The sequence below is a fragment of the Mastomys coucha genome, unplaced genomic scaffold (assembly GCF_008632895.1).
Source record: "Mastomys coucha isolate ucsf_1 unplaced genomic scaffold, UCSF_Mcou_1 pScaffold16, whole genome shotgun sequence".
Lineage (NCBI taxonomy): Eukaryota > Metazoa > Chordata > Mammalia > Rodentia > Muridae > Mastomys > Mastomys coucha.
In genome coordinates, this window is record NW_022196898.1 from 84,663,935 (window position 1) to 84,682,979 (window position 19,045).

At 38.2% G+C, this 19,045-nt stretch overlaps 1 protein-coding gene across 2 annotated transcripts in view; it reads left to right on the forward strand.

The window, feature by feature from the left end:
- The window catches only part of Emcn (endomucin), a 90,572-nt gene that overhangs the window by 21,914 nt on the left and 49,613 nt on the right, over positions 1-19,045 (forward strand). For both annotated transcript variants that reach the window (XM_031375625.1, XM_031375624.1), the window contains exons 2-3: positions 12,302-12,424; positions 18,280-18,354. In XM_031375625.1, the coding sequence (XP_031231485.1) occupies positions 12,302-12,424; positions 18,280-18,354 (198 nt within the window). The remainder of the gene's footprint in view (positions 1-12,301; positions 12,425-18,279; positions 18,355-19,045) is intronic.

Genomic DNA, 19,045 nt, shown 5'->3' on the forward strand with positions numbered 1-19,045 from the left:
TATATATATATATATACATACATATATATGTATATATATATATAAAACATTACAAAGCTAACTTCTAAAATAGAAAACACAGAAGAAACACAATTTCATCTCTGATCTCAGATTAGTACCTGATGTTCTGTCTCTGAGCATATGCTGTCTGATCAGTTTTCTCTCACCACTGTGGGGACACTGTGTGAGAACACATGCATAGAGAGAAATCAGGATTCTGTGCTGACACTCAGAGCTCCTCTATACTACTCCTCAAGGGCTGTGGCTCCCTGGATATGGATATTTGCTTATTTATTTTTAATTATATAATATCAGTCATGAGTGCTGAAAGTGATTCTGTACTTGAAGGAGATGATTTTTAAAAAGAGATAAAATTTCTCACTCAGTCTTGTGATGCTATTAAAAGCCATGTGATGACCTGTGGCAACAGCTCTCTCAACTTTAGGAAGAGAAACACCCCATTTACAAACAAAATATCCCCTGAACAAGGAAGGAGACACAAAATACTACAAATTGGTTAGCAAGTTTAAGTATCATTGTATTAATGGAGCTCACTGATATATAAAAATACACATTTTTAGTCATTGAATTAACATATAGGTATTATGTAGTGTGAGAATCAACCCATAGGACCCTGGTTGAAATTTTGGGTCCCAACAGTCATATGCTCACATTGGGAAAAGTATTCCTCAAATTCTGACTGAAATGTGATAGATAGTAACTCTCTCTCACCATTCGAGGCCAACTCTCAAGTTTACTTTCTTCTCTGCATTCTTTCTTTCCAATTACTTTAATCAGTTTCTGGAAACAAATGTTATCAGTATACTAGTAAAAGAGAACAATAAAAATAACATAAAATTAGTCAAATGGTCGCCAAAGAAAAAGACTTGATTAGAAGAATCCGGTTATAATTTTGAAAGAAGTTAAGTTTTCCTCAAAAAAGCTTTATTAACTTGAACCTACTAATGGAGTTGAAGATCTGGTCTATCTAAATGTACTACAGCAATATTACCAAGTAGCAAAACTCTATGTTTTGCTGAGATAAAACTCTAAAATTCCCTTCATGTGGTTGCTGTTTCTAGTAGGCTTAAACCCAAGTCTAACAAGCTCATTAACTTTCTCATTTATCTTTTATATGTAATACTCTATGATATTTGTTTCCATAAGACTGAAAACTGACACCATACAAGACAGCCTTTCATCATTATAATGAAATATCAGAGGTAACAAATTTCATAAACAGAAAAGGCTTTTTACTCCATTTTCAAGACTCAAGGGCATGGGACTGCATCTGCTCGGGTTTTGGCTGTATTATATGTTGGTGTACTGTAAAACACTATCCAGTAAACTGTGTTTACATCTGAGACCAGAAGCAGAAAGACAGAGATCAGCTTTTATACCCAGCTCTCTTATATAAGCCATCCTGGAATCCCATGAGAACAACCTTCCATCTGTATGCACCTGTTCAATGGCTGAAGGACCTTCCAATAGGCCCATGTAAAGAGTCCATCATTTCCCAACACCGTCATCCAGAAAACACACCATTAACATCTGAGTCTTCTGTGGCTCGTCGGCATCAAATCCAGCAGACATTTAAAATATTCAGCAACTTGTATAAGACCACATAGATGGTGTGAGTGCCTGGGCTCAAAACTAGCTACAGGCCCAGAGTTACATTAGGCATGTCCCATGCTTCTGCTTTTCTAATAAATTACTTTAATTTTTTTTATCTTCTGTTTATAAAGGCCACTGTATACACATACATGTAAACATATACATATAAGTACACACAAACACACACACATATGAATTGTGGGCTAAGAAATTCACTTCTAGCTCTCTTGTAACTTGAAAGCTTTTTGTTATGGTTATAGTTATATCCTCTGGATAGAAAGAGTAATGAAACAGTACTAACTACTTAGCAATTTCTTACTTCTTCTTGTTCTCGATTTTTTCTTTGAGTTCTGGTAGTCTGGCTTACATATCTTTATGAACTCCTCTTTAGGGGTGGACTCAGTTTGAAGATCTCATAGATTCCAAAATTTTCAGTTATTAGTTCCACAATTTGTTTCTGGCCTTTTTTTATTTTTGCTTTCTCCTCCTTCTTCAATTAATATTGAATACAGATGACTGTATCTCTTGACCTCTTTTTAAGCTGGAACTATTTCTTTTTGTGTGTGCATGTCTTTTTGATCCGCAAATCTGCTGATAGGGAATGTCTGTCCTAGAGCTCTCTGCTCACTTCTTCAGCTCGTCAGAGTCTTAAGATGAGCTTTGGAGTCACGTGAACCCAATAAACTCATAGCTGCAACCCAACTAGGTCCTCAGAGAAGCAATAGAATCTAAGATAGTGTACTGCTGCTGTGAAAGCAGACACATCATTGAATGGAACTAAATATGACCCAGAGTGAATACATAAGCTATGGTTTTCAGCAAAGGCACCGAGTGCACACATTTTGAGAGGAGCTACTTTCTCAGTAAATGGTACTGGGTAGCTAGATATCCATGTGTCAAAGAATTAAATTCAAATCTTATCATGCAGCACTTGTATATAAGACATGAAAGTGTCTAACAATGAGAAGAAACCACGTGGAGAAAGCTATGGGACACAGCATAGATAGGTATGGCTCCAAGCAAGCCCGAGCAAAACAAACGAGTAAATAAGTGGGGTCGCATCAGAATAAAAGCGTATGGACAACATGGAAGCCAACAGACTGAAGAAGAGATCGGTGAGGTTGGAGAAAGCATGGCACAGCACACATCTGACAAGGGTTAATTGCCAAGATATTTGAGGAACTGAAAGAACTGTAGGAGGGAGAGACTCTGATTTGAAATGGGTAAGAGAATTCCTGCACGGTGGTGACAGGAGTTCAAGGTAGCCAGTATAGAAAGCAATTTAGAAGTTACTCAAAACACATTTAAAAATAATAAAAACTCTAAAGCAGTCCTACTGGGGAGATGGCTCAATGGATAAAAGCATCAGCTACTCTTGCAGAGAACCAGGCTCGATTCCCAGCACCCACCTAGAAGTTTATAACTCTCTGTAACTGTAGTTTCAGGGGATCTAATGCCCTTTTCTAGCCTCCGTGGGTATTGTTATCATGATGCAGTGATGCCACAACTGGTGAATGAACAAAAAAATCAGTAACTCAGTCACCTGTTATACACACTTACCCCAGAACTATTGATGATTATGTTAGGCAGTCAGAAATGAATACAGCAGGGTGTGTACCAAGCACATGGAATCTGTAAAAAGGAAGGCACTGCATCATCTTATGCCTGAGGCTGGAGATCATTTTGCTCAGTAAAGTATTCTAGACTTCCTAAATGCATGCTACATCCCCCCACTTATGTGTAAAATAATCTTTTTTCTTTTTTTTATTAGATATTTTCTTTATTTACATTTCAAATGATATCTCCTCTCCCGGTTACCCCTCTGAAAAAATATCAAAAACAAAAACCAAACCCTGTTCCCTCCCCTCTGCCCCTGCTCACCAACCCACCCTCTCCCACTTCCTGGCCCTGGCATTCCCCTACACTGGGCATAAACCTTCACAAGACCAAGGGCCTCTCCTCCCATTGATGACCGACTTGCCCATCCTCTGCTATATATATGCTGCTGGAGCCATGAGTCCCACCATGTGTACTTTTTGGTTGGTGGTTTAGTCCCTGGGAGCTCTGAGGGTACTAGTTAGTTCATATTGTTTGTTCATCCTAAGGGGTTGCAAACCCTTCAGCTCTTGAGTCCTTTCTCTAGCTCCTTCATTGGGGACTCTATGCTCAGTCCAATGGATGGTGTGAGTCTCTACTTCTGTATTAGTTGGGCACTGTCAGAGCCTTTCAGGAGGCAGTAATATCAGGCTCCTGTCATCCAGCACTTGCTGACATCCGCAATAGTGTCTGGGTTTGATGATTGAATATGGAAAGGATTCCCAGGTGGAGCATTCTCTGGATTGTCCTTCTTTCAGTCTCTGCTCCATAGTTTGTCTCTGAAACTCCTTCCATGGGTACTTTGATCCCTCTTTTAAGAAGGAAAGAAGTATCCACATTTCGGTCTTCCTTCTTCTTGAGTTTCTTGTGGTTTGTGAATTGTACTTTGTGTATTCCGATCTTCTGGGCTAATATCCACTTATCAGAGAGTGTATACCATGTGTGTTCTTTTGTGATTGGGTTACCTCCCTCAGGATGATATTCTCCAGATCCACCCATTTCCCTAAGAATTTCATAAATTCGTTGTTTTTAATAACTGAGTAGGACTCCATTGTGTAGATATACCACATTTTCTGTATCCATTCCTCTGTTGAGGGACATCTGGGTTCTTTCCAGCTTCTGGCTATTATAAATAAGGCTGCTATGAACATGGTGGAGCATGTGTCCTTATTACATGTTGAAGCATCTTCTGGGTATATGCCCAGGAGTGGTATAGCTGGGTCCTCTGGTAGTACTATGTCCAATTTCCTGAGGAACTGCCAAACTGATTTCCAGAGTGGTTGTACCAGCTTGCAATCCCACCAGCAATGAAGGAGTGTTCCTCTTTCTCCACACCTCGACAGCATCTATTGTCATCTGAATATTTGACCTTAGCCATTCTGACTGATATGAGGTGGAATCTCAGGGTTGTTTTAATTTGCATTTCCCTGATGACTAAGGAAGTTGAACATTTCTTTAGGTGCTTCTCAGCCATTCAGTATTCCTCAGTTGAGAATTCTTTGTTTAGCTCTGTACCCCATTTTTAATAGGGTTATTTGTTTCTCTGAACTTCTTGAATTCTTTGTATATATTGGATATTAGCCCTCTATCAGATATAGGATTGGTAAAGATCCTTTCCCAATTTGTTGGTTCCCATTTTGTCCTATTGACAGTGTCTTTTGCCTTACAGAAGCTTTGTATGAGGTCTCAATTGTCTATTCTTGATCTTAGAGTATAAGCTGTTGGTGTTCTGTTCAAGAAAATTTCCCCTGTACACATAGGATTGAGGCTCTTCCCCACTTTCTTTTCTATTAGTTTCAGTGTATCAGGTTTTATGTGGAGGTCCTCGATCCACTTGGACTTGAGCTTTGTACAAGGAGAAAGGAGTGGATCGATTTGCCTTCTTCTACATGCTAACCGCTAGTTGAGCCAGCACCATTTGTTGAAAATGCTGTCTTTTTTTCCACTGGATGGTTTTAGCAACTTTGTCAAAGATCAAGTAACCATAGGTGTGTGGGTTCATTTCTGGGTCTTCAATTCTATTCCATTGATCCACCGGCCTGCCACTATACCAATCCTATGCAGTTTTTATCCCAATTGCTCTGTAGTACAGCATAAGATCTGAAATGGTGATTCTACCAGAGGTTCTTTTATTGTTGAGAATAATTTTCACTATCCTAGGTTTTTTGTTATTCCAGATGAATTTGCAATTTGCTCTTTCCACGTCTGTGAAGAATTGAGTTGGAATTTTGATAGGGATGCATTGAATCTGTAGATTGCTTTTGGTAAGATGGCCATTTTTACTATATTAATCCTGCCAACCCATGAGCACGGGAGATCTTCCCATCTTCTGAGATCTTCTCAGATTTTGGCATTCTACCTAGTTCATTCCATGAAGCTACAATTACTCTGATACCTAAACCATACAAAGACTTAACAAAGAAAGAAAACTTTAGACCAATTTCCCTTATGAATATCTATGCAAAAATACTCAATAAAATTCTTGCAAACTGAATCAAAGAACAAATCAAAACAATCATCCATCATGATCAAGTAGGCTTCATCCCAGGTATGCAGGGATGGTTCAATATATGGAAATCCATCAATGTAATCCACTACATAAACAAACACAAAGAAAAAAATCATCTCATTGGATGCTGAGAAAGCATTTGACAAAATCCAGCACCCTTTCATGATAAAAGTCTTGGAAAGATCAGGAATTCAAGGCCCATACTTAAACATAGTAAAAGCAATATATAGCAAACCAGTAGCCAACATCAAATTAAATGGAGAGAAACTTGAAGCAATACCACTAAAATCAGGGACTAGACAAGGCTGCCCACTCTCTCTCCCTACATATTCAATATTGTACTTGAAGTCCTAGACAGAACAATTAGACAACAAAAGGAGATCAAAGGGATACGAATTGGAAAGGAAGAAGTCAAATTATCACTATTTGCAGATTATATGATAGTATACCAAGTGACCTCAAAAATTCCACCAGAGAACTCCTAAACCTGATAAACAACTTCAGCAAAGTAGCTGGATATAAAATTAACTCAAGCAAATCCTCTACACAAGCCTTCCTCTACACAAAGGATAAACAGGCTAAGAAAGAAATTAGGGAAACAACACCCTTCACAGTAGTCACAAATAATATAAAATACCTTGGTGTGACTCCAACTAAGCAAGTAAAAGATCTGTATGATAAAGTAATCTTATGGAAAGAAGGCAAGGGATGCAAGGTGGATATGGAGGCTGGAGATGGGGATCTGTCTGTGATGGCTGACAAGCACAGGTTCTCAATTAGACTAGAGAATACAATTGACATTTCTCAGAGATGAATACTGAAAAATATGTATTTATATCCTCTAACATCACTGTGAGTAAATCTCAAAATTCCAACCACAAAAAAAATAAGTAGTTGAGGGTTTTTTTTTTTTGTGCTCGATATTCTTATTGAGTTATTCCACATTCTACTTAGAAATAATTGTAACATCAGTTTTGTACCTTATAAATATAATCAACTATAATTTACCTTTGTACTTAGGAAGAGAAAAACTATCATTAATTTTTCAGAAAATGAAAAAAAAGAAAACCCTTCCTTCTTCAACTTCACCCTTTCATCACAAAACATTTCGTTTTAGCTGCTAAAATGAGCATGGTGATTCACAAGATTCCCAACTTAGCAAGAAAAAAAAAGAGTGTGCTCTTTCCAATGTGAAAGTCACCATTCCAGGCTAGGGTGATCTGGAAGTCAGAAGTCTCTGGTGGGGCTTGTGTTTCTGGAGAAACTTTTGGGAAAGTTAATGGACCCAGGAACTGAATGGGAATTAGGCTGAAGGGGCAGATTGATGACAACAGGCAGAGAGCTTATGGTTGGCAGGGCCCAGGGGAGGCGCAAGGCAGCACTCCTACAAAACAGGAAGACACACAACTGATCCCAGAGATGACCCGGGAGCCCAGTCTGCGACATTTGACAGAACTTAGGAGAAGCTGAGTCTCAGCGCCTTGTTATGAAACAGATGTCAACACAGCTCTGTAAAGCCTGCTCATCTCCGGACTCAGAATCGCTTCTGGGAAAGGATCCTAGCACAGAGGTCTGAAAGTCCAAGAGCATGCAACGGTTGTTTGTTGAGCCTCTCACTTTTAGCCCTATGAATATTAAACATAACCAGTGTGTGCCTAAGAGGTGTAGATGCTCATCAATCTAACTCAGCACATGATATAAAAAGTCTTGTAATAAATTCCCAAGTCTAAATATACCTCATTATTAAACACAATCTTCAAAGAATCACATTAGCAAATGGAAAGTTGCTGGCATCACCCCTTAGTATTGAATGGGATACTGATGGGTGGAGAGAATTGGCCCTGTAACAGCCTCTGGCCCCTCAAAGCTCTCTGCTTGTCAGCCAAAATGCCTCAGATCCCCAGGTCCATTTGCAGATAATGTCTTGTGTTTAACAAACTCACCAATGCAGCCCTGAGTCCTGTTGTCCCCAGAGGGGCCAGGTGGCTGAGACACCTGTCACTGCCTGCAGCCTGCCAGGCTTGGCACTCCATCCTCACCACACAGATGGCTGGAGACCCAAGGAGATGGCTCTTTCAGGTGCAGAATTTCTCCACTTATCGAAGTATTTTCCAGAGAGGGATGAGATTTTCCTGTTAGTTCTCTTCCCAGCCCACTTAATTCCACATAAGAATTATCTAAGCCCTCTTACGACTTCTGTTCCTTCAGGAGTATTTTTAGCTTTAATTGAGAATGAACTGTACATCAAAAGCCTGGGTTTCAAGTTTTCAATAGCTTTGAAGCTTCATTTAAAATGGGATTTTCCTGTCTTTATTTCCCAAAGATTTAAGTTTGTCAGACACAATTGAGAGGGCCTTCCGGGTCCTGCTACAGCCCTAAATTTATTTGTTACTCTTGATCTCCCCTTCCATTGGCATATGAAATACACATTTCCATATTATGCCTAATAATCCAATTTCTCTCAAAATCTCTCCCTCACAAAGTTATTGGCTATTGTAGGTATATTATGTTATTTGGATTGCGTTCAGCCATCTCTGTGCATTAATTATTATACAGATCCAATTTAGGTGGCAGAACACTGACTTTCTCTAGATATAACACATAGATTTTTGATTTTGGTTTGTTTTTTTTTTTAGCCCTTGTTAAAATAGATGCTTAATAACTGTTTATCAAGTTAAATGGCTCTTTAGCTAGTGAATGTCTTATTTATTTCTTATGAGAAATAAAATATAAGCATACATTTGACTGCATCCTTGTACATTAAGTTATTTTTTTAATAAAATTACTTGCACCTAATTTCATTGGCAGTGAATTGGTGATATGTCTTATGTCAAAAGATAAGGGCTGCCATTACTTTGAGAAAGGCTGCCATCAAACTGGTCATCTGAGACCATACACCTCAGAAAGAGTATTTTCCTCTGGGAGTATAAACCTTTCCTCTGAACATTTCACTTCCAGAAAAAGATGGTGAATACTTTCTCGGACACAGTGGAGAGAATAAGTGCACAAAAATATCACTGTGGAGCTGGGAGCAAAGACAGAAATCCTCTTGTTGTATGACAGACTTTTCATGGATAGACACAACACACAAATACATGCACGCACACACACACACACTCTTGAGCATGAACGCAAATGTTCATGCATACACACGCAGAAACATCTATACATCTCAGAAAGGAACCTATCACAGAACAAAGTCAAACTACTGTGAATTTTTATTGGGTTACTAACAAAAACAAAGCATGAAGGGTTACTTATAGGAACAAGGATGACTAACAACAACAACCAAAAAAGACAGAAAGACAAGGAAGAGAAGCTCACCTTGGCATGTTGGTTTGCAGAAGCTTTAGCAGGTCCACAGAGCCCTTCCCTGCAGCGGGGCTGCTCGGAGGCCTCACCCAGCACTCCACCCCTTCTATAAAACTGGGTTTGGGGCTTCTGGAATCTTCAGCCACTTTCCCAGACTCATGACTCTTTGTTTCTCTCAAGCCCCTAAACCTGCAGAAATTCAGAGAAAATGACTATATAAAAATATATTATCATATAATAAAGATCACAGAAATGCTAACGCTCCGAATTTTCTACCAGTTGAAAACAGCCTTTAAGAATTCATTTTCGGGGCTGGCGAGATGGCTCAGTGGGTAAGGGCACTGACTGCTCTTCCAAAGGTCCTGAGTTCGGATCCCAGCAACCACATGGTGGCTCACAACCACCTGTAATGAGATCTGACGCCCTCCTCTGGTGCGTCTGAAGACAGCTACAGTGAATGACAGCAACGAGCGGGGCCGAGTTCAGTTCCCAGCAGCTACACACATGATGGCTCATGGCATCTACAGTGTACTCACACACATAAATAAATAAATAAATAAATCTTTAAAAAAAATAATTCATTTTCTAAGCAAAGCTGTGCGACCTTAGAATACAAAAAGGATTCCATCCTGAATGCTGGGCAGAGTCACCGAAGATGCTTCTTGTATATGCAGCTCTTCTTTTTCTTTCTCATTGGACAAATAGTCTACAGAGGACTTTAAAAAGGAATTGCCCTTATAGGGTAACACTTTCTCAATAAACAAATAAGTCCTTGTTGTTTTCTTCACCACTAGCATTTGCAGAGTACAACCATATAACCCACAATATGTCCTGTGGTATTTGCTGTACACTGCTACCATGGTCCCTGCCAGAGTAAATGGTACTCGAGGTTGATGCCAAGAGGAACACAGCAGAGCCTTTTACTTTATCAGATCATGATTTTCATACAAGTAGTCATCCTATTTGTTGAGGGAGGAAGGGAAGGAGGGAAGAAATATCTCTAGAGATGGTGGTGGTGTTCAGAAATTAAAATTGTTCCCACTGGAAAAGTCTACATACAGGGCTCATACAAAGCTATGGACTAGTAAAGTTAATTAACAGTCTACGTGGCATTGTACACTTACTTGTCTTTGACTAATTGGCCCACTTCAAACTAAACTTAGAAATTAGTGTTAGGTGATGAAACACTAAAAGAAAGATAGCTAGAACAACATGGCCGAGACAGGGGATAGCTTACCCATGTGTGTTCCATCTCCCTGCTGAATGTGGGGAAGTGGGGGACAGGGGTTGGAAAGGCCAAAGGGAAGGTGTGAGATCTACTTCCAGAGAGAAAACCCTTCCCGCTTGATTTCTGTAAAGCCTGTGAAAATGCAGCTCTCCTTTCTGCATGTGCTAAGCACATCTCCCTGAGCCGATGCATCAAGCAATTTCCATTTACAGTGTCCAAAAACAAAGTCGCTACCGGAGCTAACACTCCTGGGCACCTCAGGGCTATGAAATGAACAGCAAATGCATCTACCTCAGGACATCCGAGACTCTGCACTTCCCTGGACATGCCAAAGATTACGTTGGCACAGAGTCAAAGAAAGTAAATTGGAGGTTCCATCCTGATACACATTTACTGTTAGGACGTATCTAGTTCAGGATATGAACCTAAGTCCTCATTGCTCTAAAGCCATCTGCTTAACATAATCTACTCTACGCACTGTAAAATTCAAGGCAGACAGAGAGTAGTGCCTTCTTCCGGTGGCTGATGTCTTCACATCCCTGAACTCATCAATTTACTGTGTTTATACTATGTGCCCACATCTCACTTCTGTGGAGAGGCTGGGGCCCTCCAGTAGTTCTGAGTGAGGAACAATTCCACTTCTGGTTGAACACACACACACACACACACACACACACACACACACAGAGGGAAAGGGAGGGGGTAGATGGAGACCGAGATGGAGACAGAGACCTATAAAATATGAGGCCAAGCCTTAGAGAATTAAAATAGTGTTAGGAACTAATTTCTTCATAGACTATTGAGAGCTGAGCCTCATAGCTTTCACTTTGGAAACAGAGTAATGCAGTGGTGTCTTCTGCCTGTTATAGACCGTTTTCCTCATATGTGTTAAAGGAAGTAGTAAGAATTGTCATTAAAAATATAAAATGTGGGCTAAAACTCATGATTACATTTCCATAATTTTGGTTGCCTAAGCATAAGTACAATTTAAAGAACTAAACAATTTAAAAATATGAATTTATGGTGACCTCATGACTTGACTTATCACAGTTGTTTAGTTTGCAGTTTATTGTACATCTTTGTAAGGTCTCATCCTTTCTCTCTTGTGTTTGCATACATAGATGACAAAGTATATGCTAAAAAATTAAACAAAGCATAAAATATACCAAATATAGAACTTATGTGCATAAAAGATACAACAAATATATGCATATTTTAAAAATACATAAAGTATAAATTATATGGTATAAAATATGTTTTATATAAATTACAATAAATTACATATCTCTTTAATTTATACTTTATAGAGAGAAAGCAAAAAATTTAAAAACATTATAAAAATAAAAAGAATTATAAAGCCAGGCAGTGGTGGTGCACACCTTTAATCCCAGCACTTGGGAGGCAGATGCAGTTGGATTTCTGAGTTCAAGGCCAGCCTGGTCTACAGAGTGAGTTCCAGGACAGCCAGGACTACACAGAGAAACCCTGTCCCGAAAAACCAAAAAAAGAAAAGGAAAAAGAAAAAGAAATAAAAAGAATTATCAAGGACATATATACAAGTATTATACAAGTATTAGCATCTTAGTAATGAATGACTGTAGTGTGCTATGAAAATATATGGTTAAACATCCACTCTCTAGAGATCACACAGGTAATTATTTTCTCTGGCAAGGTCAGTTATACTAAAAATAGTGTTAAACTTCACATATTCCTCATTTTTCATTAGTCCTCTCAGTTATTATGTAGCTATAGAAATACTGACTGCTCTGCCATTCATCCAGGAGAATCCACGCCACTGAGAGAGGCCAATGCACCCAGGAGCTAAGATCAATTGGTGACAACTTGGAAATTGGTCCCAAATCCATGTTCTACTAACTGAATTAAAAGAAAACCTATACATTATATCACAATATGCATCACATGTATATGTGATAGATACAAAGACAGATAACACAACTCAATTATACTAGTTTACTATATCTGAGTACTCTCTTGATTAAAAACATAAATAATAATGAAATTACTTAAACATATTTTTTTAGGTATTCAAAATAATTCTACTCCATCACCGATAGAAAAAATCACAACAAAAGCATCTGCCACAACACCAGGCACTGTGTCAGTAACAAGTCTTAACAAATCAACAGATGAAACAACTCCTGAAGGTAAGATCTTTTTACGTAGAATGTAGTTTTCCTTTTAAAAGCAAAATTAGTAAGTAGATTGTATACAATGTATTATGGGGAACAATTGTTACAAAACTAAGTAATAATTTACTATTTAAAAATTCCTCTATAGTTCTGAGTAGAATGTAGCATCTGGAGACCTTGCTGAGCTTCCTTACCGACACCCTTAGATCACTTCCTGTTTGGGAATGCTCCCATTGTGACAGTTACATAAACAAAGTTTATTTTTAGAAAAGAAAACAATTATCATACCTAAGTCCTAAAATATCTTTGTAAATAACCTGGTTCTCCACCTACATAGCATAGCTAATAATTGGAAAGTGTTCAGACAGACAGATTTTACGGGTCATTATGTGCTAATAAAAGATTTAATTTGTAGACTTCTGTGGCAATGTTACCATGATTATTACTGGATAGGGCAGCAACTATGCCAGGAAAAGTATTAAAGGAGACTACTTAACCATCTGTAAGATGTTGAAATGCCCCTGGGACTTGTGGTCTTTACCTTCAGTTCCATCATTGGGAGGGGGAGGGACCAATGCAGATAGATCCCTGTGAGATTGATGCTAGCTTATTCTGTATACCAAATTCCAGGGCAGCAAGACCTACACAGAGAGATCCTGTTCAAAGGGAAATCAAAAGGGGAAAACAAAAGAAAAGCCATTATGATCATTCAAACCCTCAAAGGATTTTTCAAGCCAATATTTGCTAAGTTGTTTATCTTGAAACACGGGGGGTGGGGGGATGAATAAGGCATCTCATTCAAGCTCAGTATTCAAAAGGGGAAAAAAATAAACTTGTTAATTAGTTATCAAAAAGTTAAGTATTTAGAGAGTATGATGGCTGAAATCCTACCTCTACAGTTTTCATCTCTTTTACCTTCCTTAATCTTTACTCTAAAATCAGGTTCACAAACAGGCACATCAACAATATGGACTCACGGGGCTACAGAGATACAAAGAGGTTAAGAGGACTGATTGTTCTTCCAGAGGACCCAGGTTTAATTCCCAGCACCCACATCACAGCACACAACCATCTGTAACTCCAGTTCCAGGAGATCCGACACCTTCACATAGACATACATGCACATAAAACACCAATGCACATAAAAAATTAAAAAGGAATCATAAAAACAAAAGCAAAACAAAACAAAATGCAAAGCCAACCTGGACTTGAATAGGGTGGTAATTTAACAGACAAAAGGTATTACTGGCAGCATCTATTTCTACCTTGCTTGATTCTACAATGAAAACAAACCAGTCCTCACAGAACTTCTTGACCAAACCAGGAAAAAGCATACACAAGTGCAGCATGGGGGATTTTAGTTCCAGGATATTGGAGAATCTTATTTCCACCAAAGACAAGCTCCAAAGGGCACAGTTAAGATGTCAAAGCCCAGGAAGTCTCAAGCCACCTCCTGAACGTTGTGCTTCATTTTGAAGGATTGTCTCATTTCTGTGTATAGACAGTTAGCCCAGCTGTTTTTTGGGTTTGGTTTATTTTGTTTTTTTACAAAGCATTGCTATTTGTTTCCTTCCTTAAGCTTCAACTGATTCAATTTGAAATCAGCTCTAAGTTGGCAAGAGTGCATTATGTTTGCAAGCAGTAAGATTTATATAAGCACCAAGACAGAGAACCTGAATGCTGACTTGCATCCAACTCCCAACCCCCACCTCAAGATGATGCTGTGGTCAAAAGTGCTACCTGGATGATAACACAAACCCTGGAACCATGTTTAGTTACATGAATCATAAAGACAAGTGTTCGCTGAAAAGAATTTGGACAGAATTCTAATTTGTGATACCAGAAACAAACCTTGTTTTGCTGAGTTCAGATGTTATTTCAAACCTGTTCATGTTAAGGCAGAGAAAGCAGATGTTTTTATTCACTTTGCAACGGGAGTGTCCTATAGTTGGTCATGAAGCAAGGCTGTAGCACGCTTGAACATAATGTAGCACACACAAATGTATGCCCATATATTCCTTCAAATTTACTTGGAGAGGCATTCCTAATAATTTATATTACCCATTTAATAAAAATTAAGCTGTGGCATGTGTCCCCCAAAAGTTTTCCCAGTGAATATAAATTGCTTACTTTCACATATAAAATTGTAATAAATCATATAAACTTTACATCATAAAAATATTCAGATATATTGTAAAGTGAGGAATATTTTACTTATTCTCCCATATCTGCCTCCCTAATCAGTTTTTACAGATTCTATCCATCTGTACTCTCCTCCTTTGTGGCGCTTTCTTTCTTCTCACTTCCATCTATTTCTTTAATCTGTAAAATGTTACAGAAGCCACATTAAACATATGTCTCATCTTTGGGGACAGGTTATTGCAAAACTACAGTGCCATTATCAGACCTACCCTCTGAATTACTATGAATATTGATCAATGTAGAGAATTTCTAAGTGACATAATCTAGTAGCCAAGAACATAATAATGAGAGAGGGCTGATGGGTGAACAAAGTGCATTCTGGGACCAGTGACGAGACCAAGTGACAGTGTGTGGTAGAGAGGCAACCAAGTAGGAAAGACAGCCCCACCTGCACTGTAGAAAGTCTGGTAGGGAAGAAACTGCTAAGAGAATGACCAGGCAGCTGAAGAGGGTGGGTGGAAGTGCTAATCAATAGGGGAAGAACACTAGAGACATGAGATGCTTTACCCTAGCTTGTTTAACACCATTCTGTACTAAGGTAAACTGGAATATGCTCACTGGCTGAGCCCTTTCTCCTAAAGGCAACAAAGTCATACACAGTAATGAGTAGGAGGGAAAATCTACCTCAGACCCTCATGTTCAAAGTAGCATGTCAGTGTGTTTGACTTCTTAACACCAGGTATATGAACAACTTAACTGTCTAGTATATTTATATGCTGACCCACCCCCTAGACAGCCATGATATAGGCTAAAATATTACACACACACACACACACACACACACACACACACACACACACCATTCCTCATTCTTCCTATCTTAAGGCCAACACAGTGCTCTTACCTACAGTAAGAGTTTTTACAAACAAAACAAAAACTATAGAAAGCTGGTTCTTCTCTCATTTTCAGCTTTCATAATCAGATTTTCTATGGTTAAAAGTCAAAAGAGAGTTTGTTTCACAGAGCTTATGACTGCCTTTCTCTTGCCAATGGCATTAATTCCATTAATTAATTCACAGGAAACGTTAAAAAAAATGTGTGCAACTGAGAAAAGTATTGTTCGTGTAGCAACAGAGTCATAATGGCAGAAGTGGTTGCCAGCTGAGCCTGGAGCCGGGCTTGCTTTCAGAGCCTTGCCTAATCACAGACAGGACTTGACCTGTCCCTTCATGTCCATCAAGTGACCTGTGCATTTTGTGCAAAGGTCCAACAGTGGGAGTCAAAAGGTACCATCTGGCAGACAGAGCATTTCACCATCAGAAAATGAACTTCCAGCATGCAAAACTAGATCTGAAAAAAAAATTGTTTTAATGTTGATTGCTATTCATCTTGCTTCAGAAGCATTTGATAGTCAATGTCTCTACTTTGGAGATTAGGTATAGCATTATCAACATGATATAATTAGTGAAAATTCAAATGAAAGTCTTGTATACGCTTTCAGTTATACACAAAACCCAGATACCAGAATACTCAATTGAAAGATTTTAAGATTAAGAGACTCCAATAAGCCCATTTGAATGTAATTTCTCTCCTCTCATCTCATCAGTGGAGAGTGTTAGATATCTGTCTACAAAAGACACCATCTTCTGCTTTCTCTTTAGGAAGGGGTGGAGATAGATATCCAAAAAGGAGATGCACTTCCTGCTTTTATTTTAAAACATTTATTTCACTATATTTGTTCATTCTTTCTGTGGGTACACACGCGTGTGCTCCTTCCTTGTATGCATTGGGGGATTGAACTTGGGTCAGCAGGTTGGCAGTGAGTGCCTTTCCCTAGTGAGCTACCTCTCTGACTCTGCTTTCTTTTCTTAAACAAACAAACAAACAAATAAATAAGAAGGTTGACAGTGCAGTGGTGTTAATGAGATAAATTAGGTGAAAGAATAAAAGTTTTCAGAAGTAATACTAAAATCTCAAGTAGTAAATAGGCATTAAATTTCAAATACAATCAAAAGTATTTCCAGCCAAATATTTCAGGTAGGGTTCTGCTATGGTGACATTTAAGTTACATGTCTTATGTGTAGAAAACAGGTGTATAAAATTGTAAAGAAGAGCTTTTTTAAAACATTGATTTATTTTATGTGTGTGAATACACCGTAGCAGCTGTCTTTAGAAATACCAGAAGAGGGCAACAGATACCATTACAGATGGTTGTGAGCCACCACGTGGTTTCTGGAAATTGAACTCGGGACCACTGGAAGAGCAGCCAGTGCTCTTAACCACTGAGTCATCTCTCTAGCCCAATAACAGATTTTAAAACAGAAGTCTCACAAACTCCCTTATATGGTTAAGTGGAACTTCAACAGGATATGTACCTTTCTTCATAGGATCTCTCCTTTTCTCTCTTATCTTCCTGTCCATAAGTTTGAGTTTAAAATGAACAATCTGCAGAAAATGTTATAAATATGAGTTCACTAAACAATAGAATTCTGAAACATTATCATATATGATATCCACTTATGTTTATGTCAACTTCAGTCTGTTTCTCTGAACAATTCTTGAAAGCACTTGTTTATAAACTTGAAATTAACACAAATCACAGTTTCCATTAGCTACCATTAGGTCCTCATAATTAATGATGTGTATTTATTCTTCAGAATTTTAATGCATTCAGCGCAGAAAGAGAAATTTACCATACCAAATGTCAAGTGCTATGCATATATGAAAGTGGTTACTGATAAGTTAGCTACAATCCAGAAGTATTAACTCTTCTCATCTAAAGCATACAGGTGTACACATGTATGCATATACAGACAGACAGACAGGCAGGCAGGCAGACAGATTTGCTCTCTGTGAGGTGTCAGACTTATCTGAACAGGGCTTCCTGAAATATTTTGTGGGCAACTTCTTCTAGCAACTTCTTACTCTGAGTAATTTCAAGAATAATTCCTGGCTTTAATAAGTAGTCTTCTAAGTAAACAAGTACTAAGGGCATGAAAATCAGTGAAGGACAGTGATGTGGCTCATGCAGTCGACACAGCTCATGACTTGACAGTTATTCTTCAGTAACATTTGCTTCTTTCTCAACATACTTTCCAATGGCCTTTAGTACTCAGGAAGAAGATCCCTTGTTTACTGTGAAACACATTATAATCTTGCTTCACATATACATATTATACTAGGAGAAAGAACTATTTGGGCCTCTGAAGTTTATATAATAGGAATTCAAAGACCATCTAATGAATGAGCATATTAATTACAGAAGTTTTCAACTTCATTTATGTCTGGTTAATATAGAATTTCCATTACTATGAACAACTAAGCTAAGGAAATAAAATATAATTCTGAAATAAAAATTATATTTCATGATTCTATTTGACTGAATTCCCCCTCCCCAAAGCATGGAAAACCAAAGTGATCTTTAAACCACTAAAATTTAGTTTTTGTAGCACATTTTTTGCATCTTAAATGATTGTAGCAATGTGAAAATCTACAATAGAAACTTGCTGTTTCATCATTCATACTAGAATTGTGTGTGGTAAAATCACTCTTAATAATTAATGAACACATTCCTCTTTATATAAAATAAGGAGGGGAAATAGTAAAAAAAAACAAGGGTTCCTTAGCAATCTGAAGATTGATTGCAGGCCATTTCTTAACTTGATTTTTATCCATTTCTTGGCTGATGAAATTTATGGTTAATAATATCATCTATCTTATCAAACTAGGAGTGACCAACAATGAAGTAGCCAAAACACTTTTGGTGCCAGCACTTACTTCAATAACAACACCAAAACATGAAGGTGAGTATTGAATTGTTTTTGTTGTTGTTAACTAAATTTATATATTTGAGTGTGTGTATATATCTGTGTGTCTGTGTGTATAACCTGTGGAATTTTCTATAGGTAACATGGTATCATCTGAATACAGAGAAAGGTTTGTCTTCTGAATTGCTTTCATGTTACTAAACTATTACAACTTATTTGATGTCTAAAAATTTTCTTATACACAGGGCCACTTCAAATGGAACTGGAGTGGCCCTTTATATAAAATAAAGGGATATTTTAATCTTGCTCTAGGTCAACCTCAAATTCCTACAAAATTCTATTTTGGTAAATCAAGTTAGAAAAAGAATCTGGTGACGTAATCACCCAGTTAACAATGTCTTAAGGAACAATGTGCTCCGGTCCACAGCGCCACTCCCCAACCTCAGCTTGGATTGGACCCTTTACACTCAGCAAGAATGACGAACAAACTTTGCTGTGTGTTCAACTCCAAAGACTCCTATTTTGTCCAACAGCACATAAAATTCTCATTCATTTTTCTCCCTTTAAAAGTTTAAAGGCTGAGTCTGAAGCAGTTTCTCAGTGGTTAAGAGTGTGCCCTGCTCTTGAGGCGCACATGGGTTTAGTTCCCAGCACCCACCCTGGGCAGATTACAACCACAACTCTGGAATCTCTCTCTCTCTCTCTCTCTCTCTCTCTCTCTCTCTCT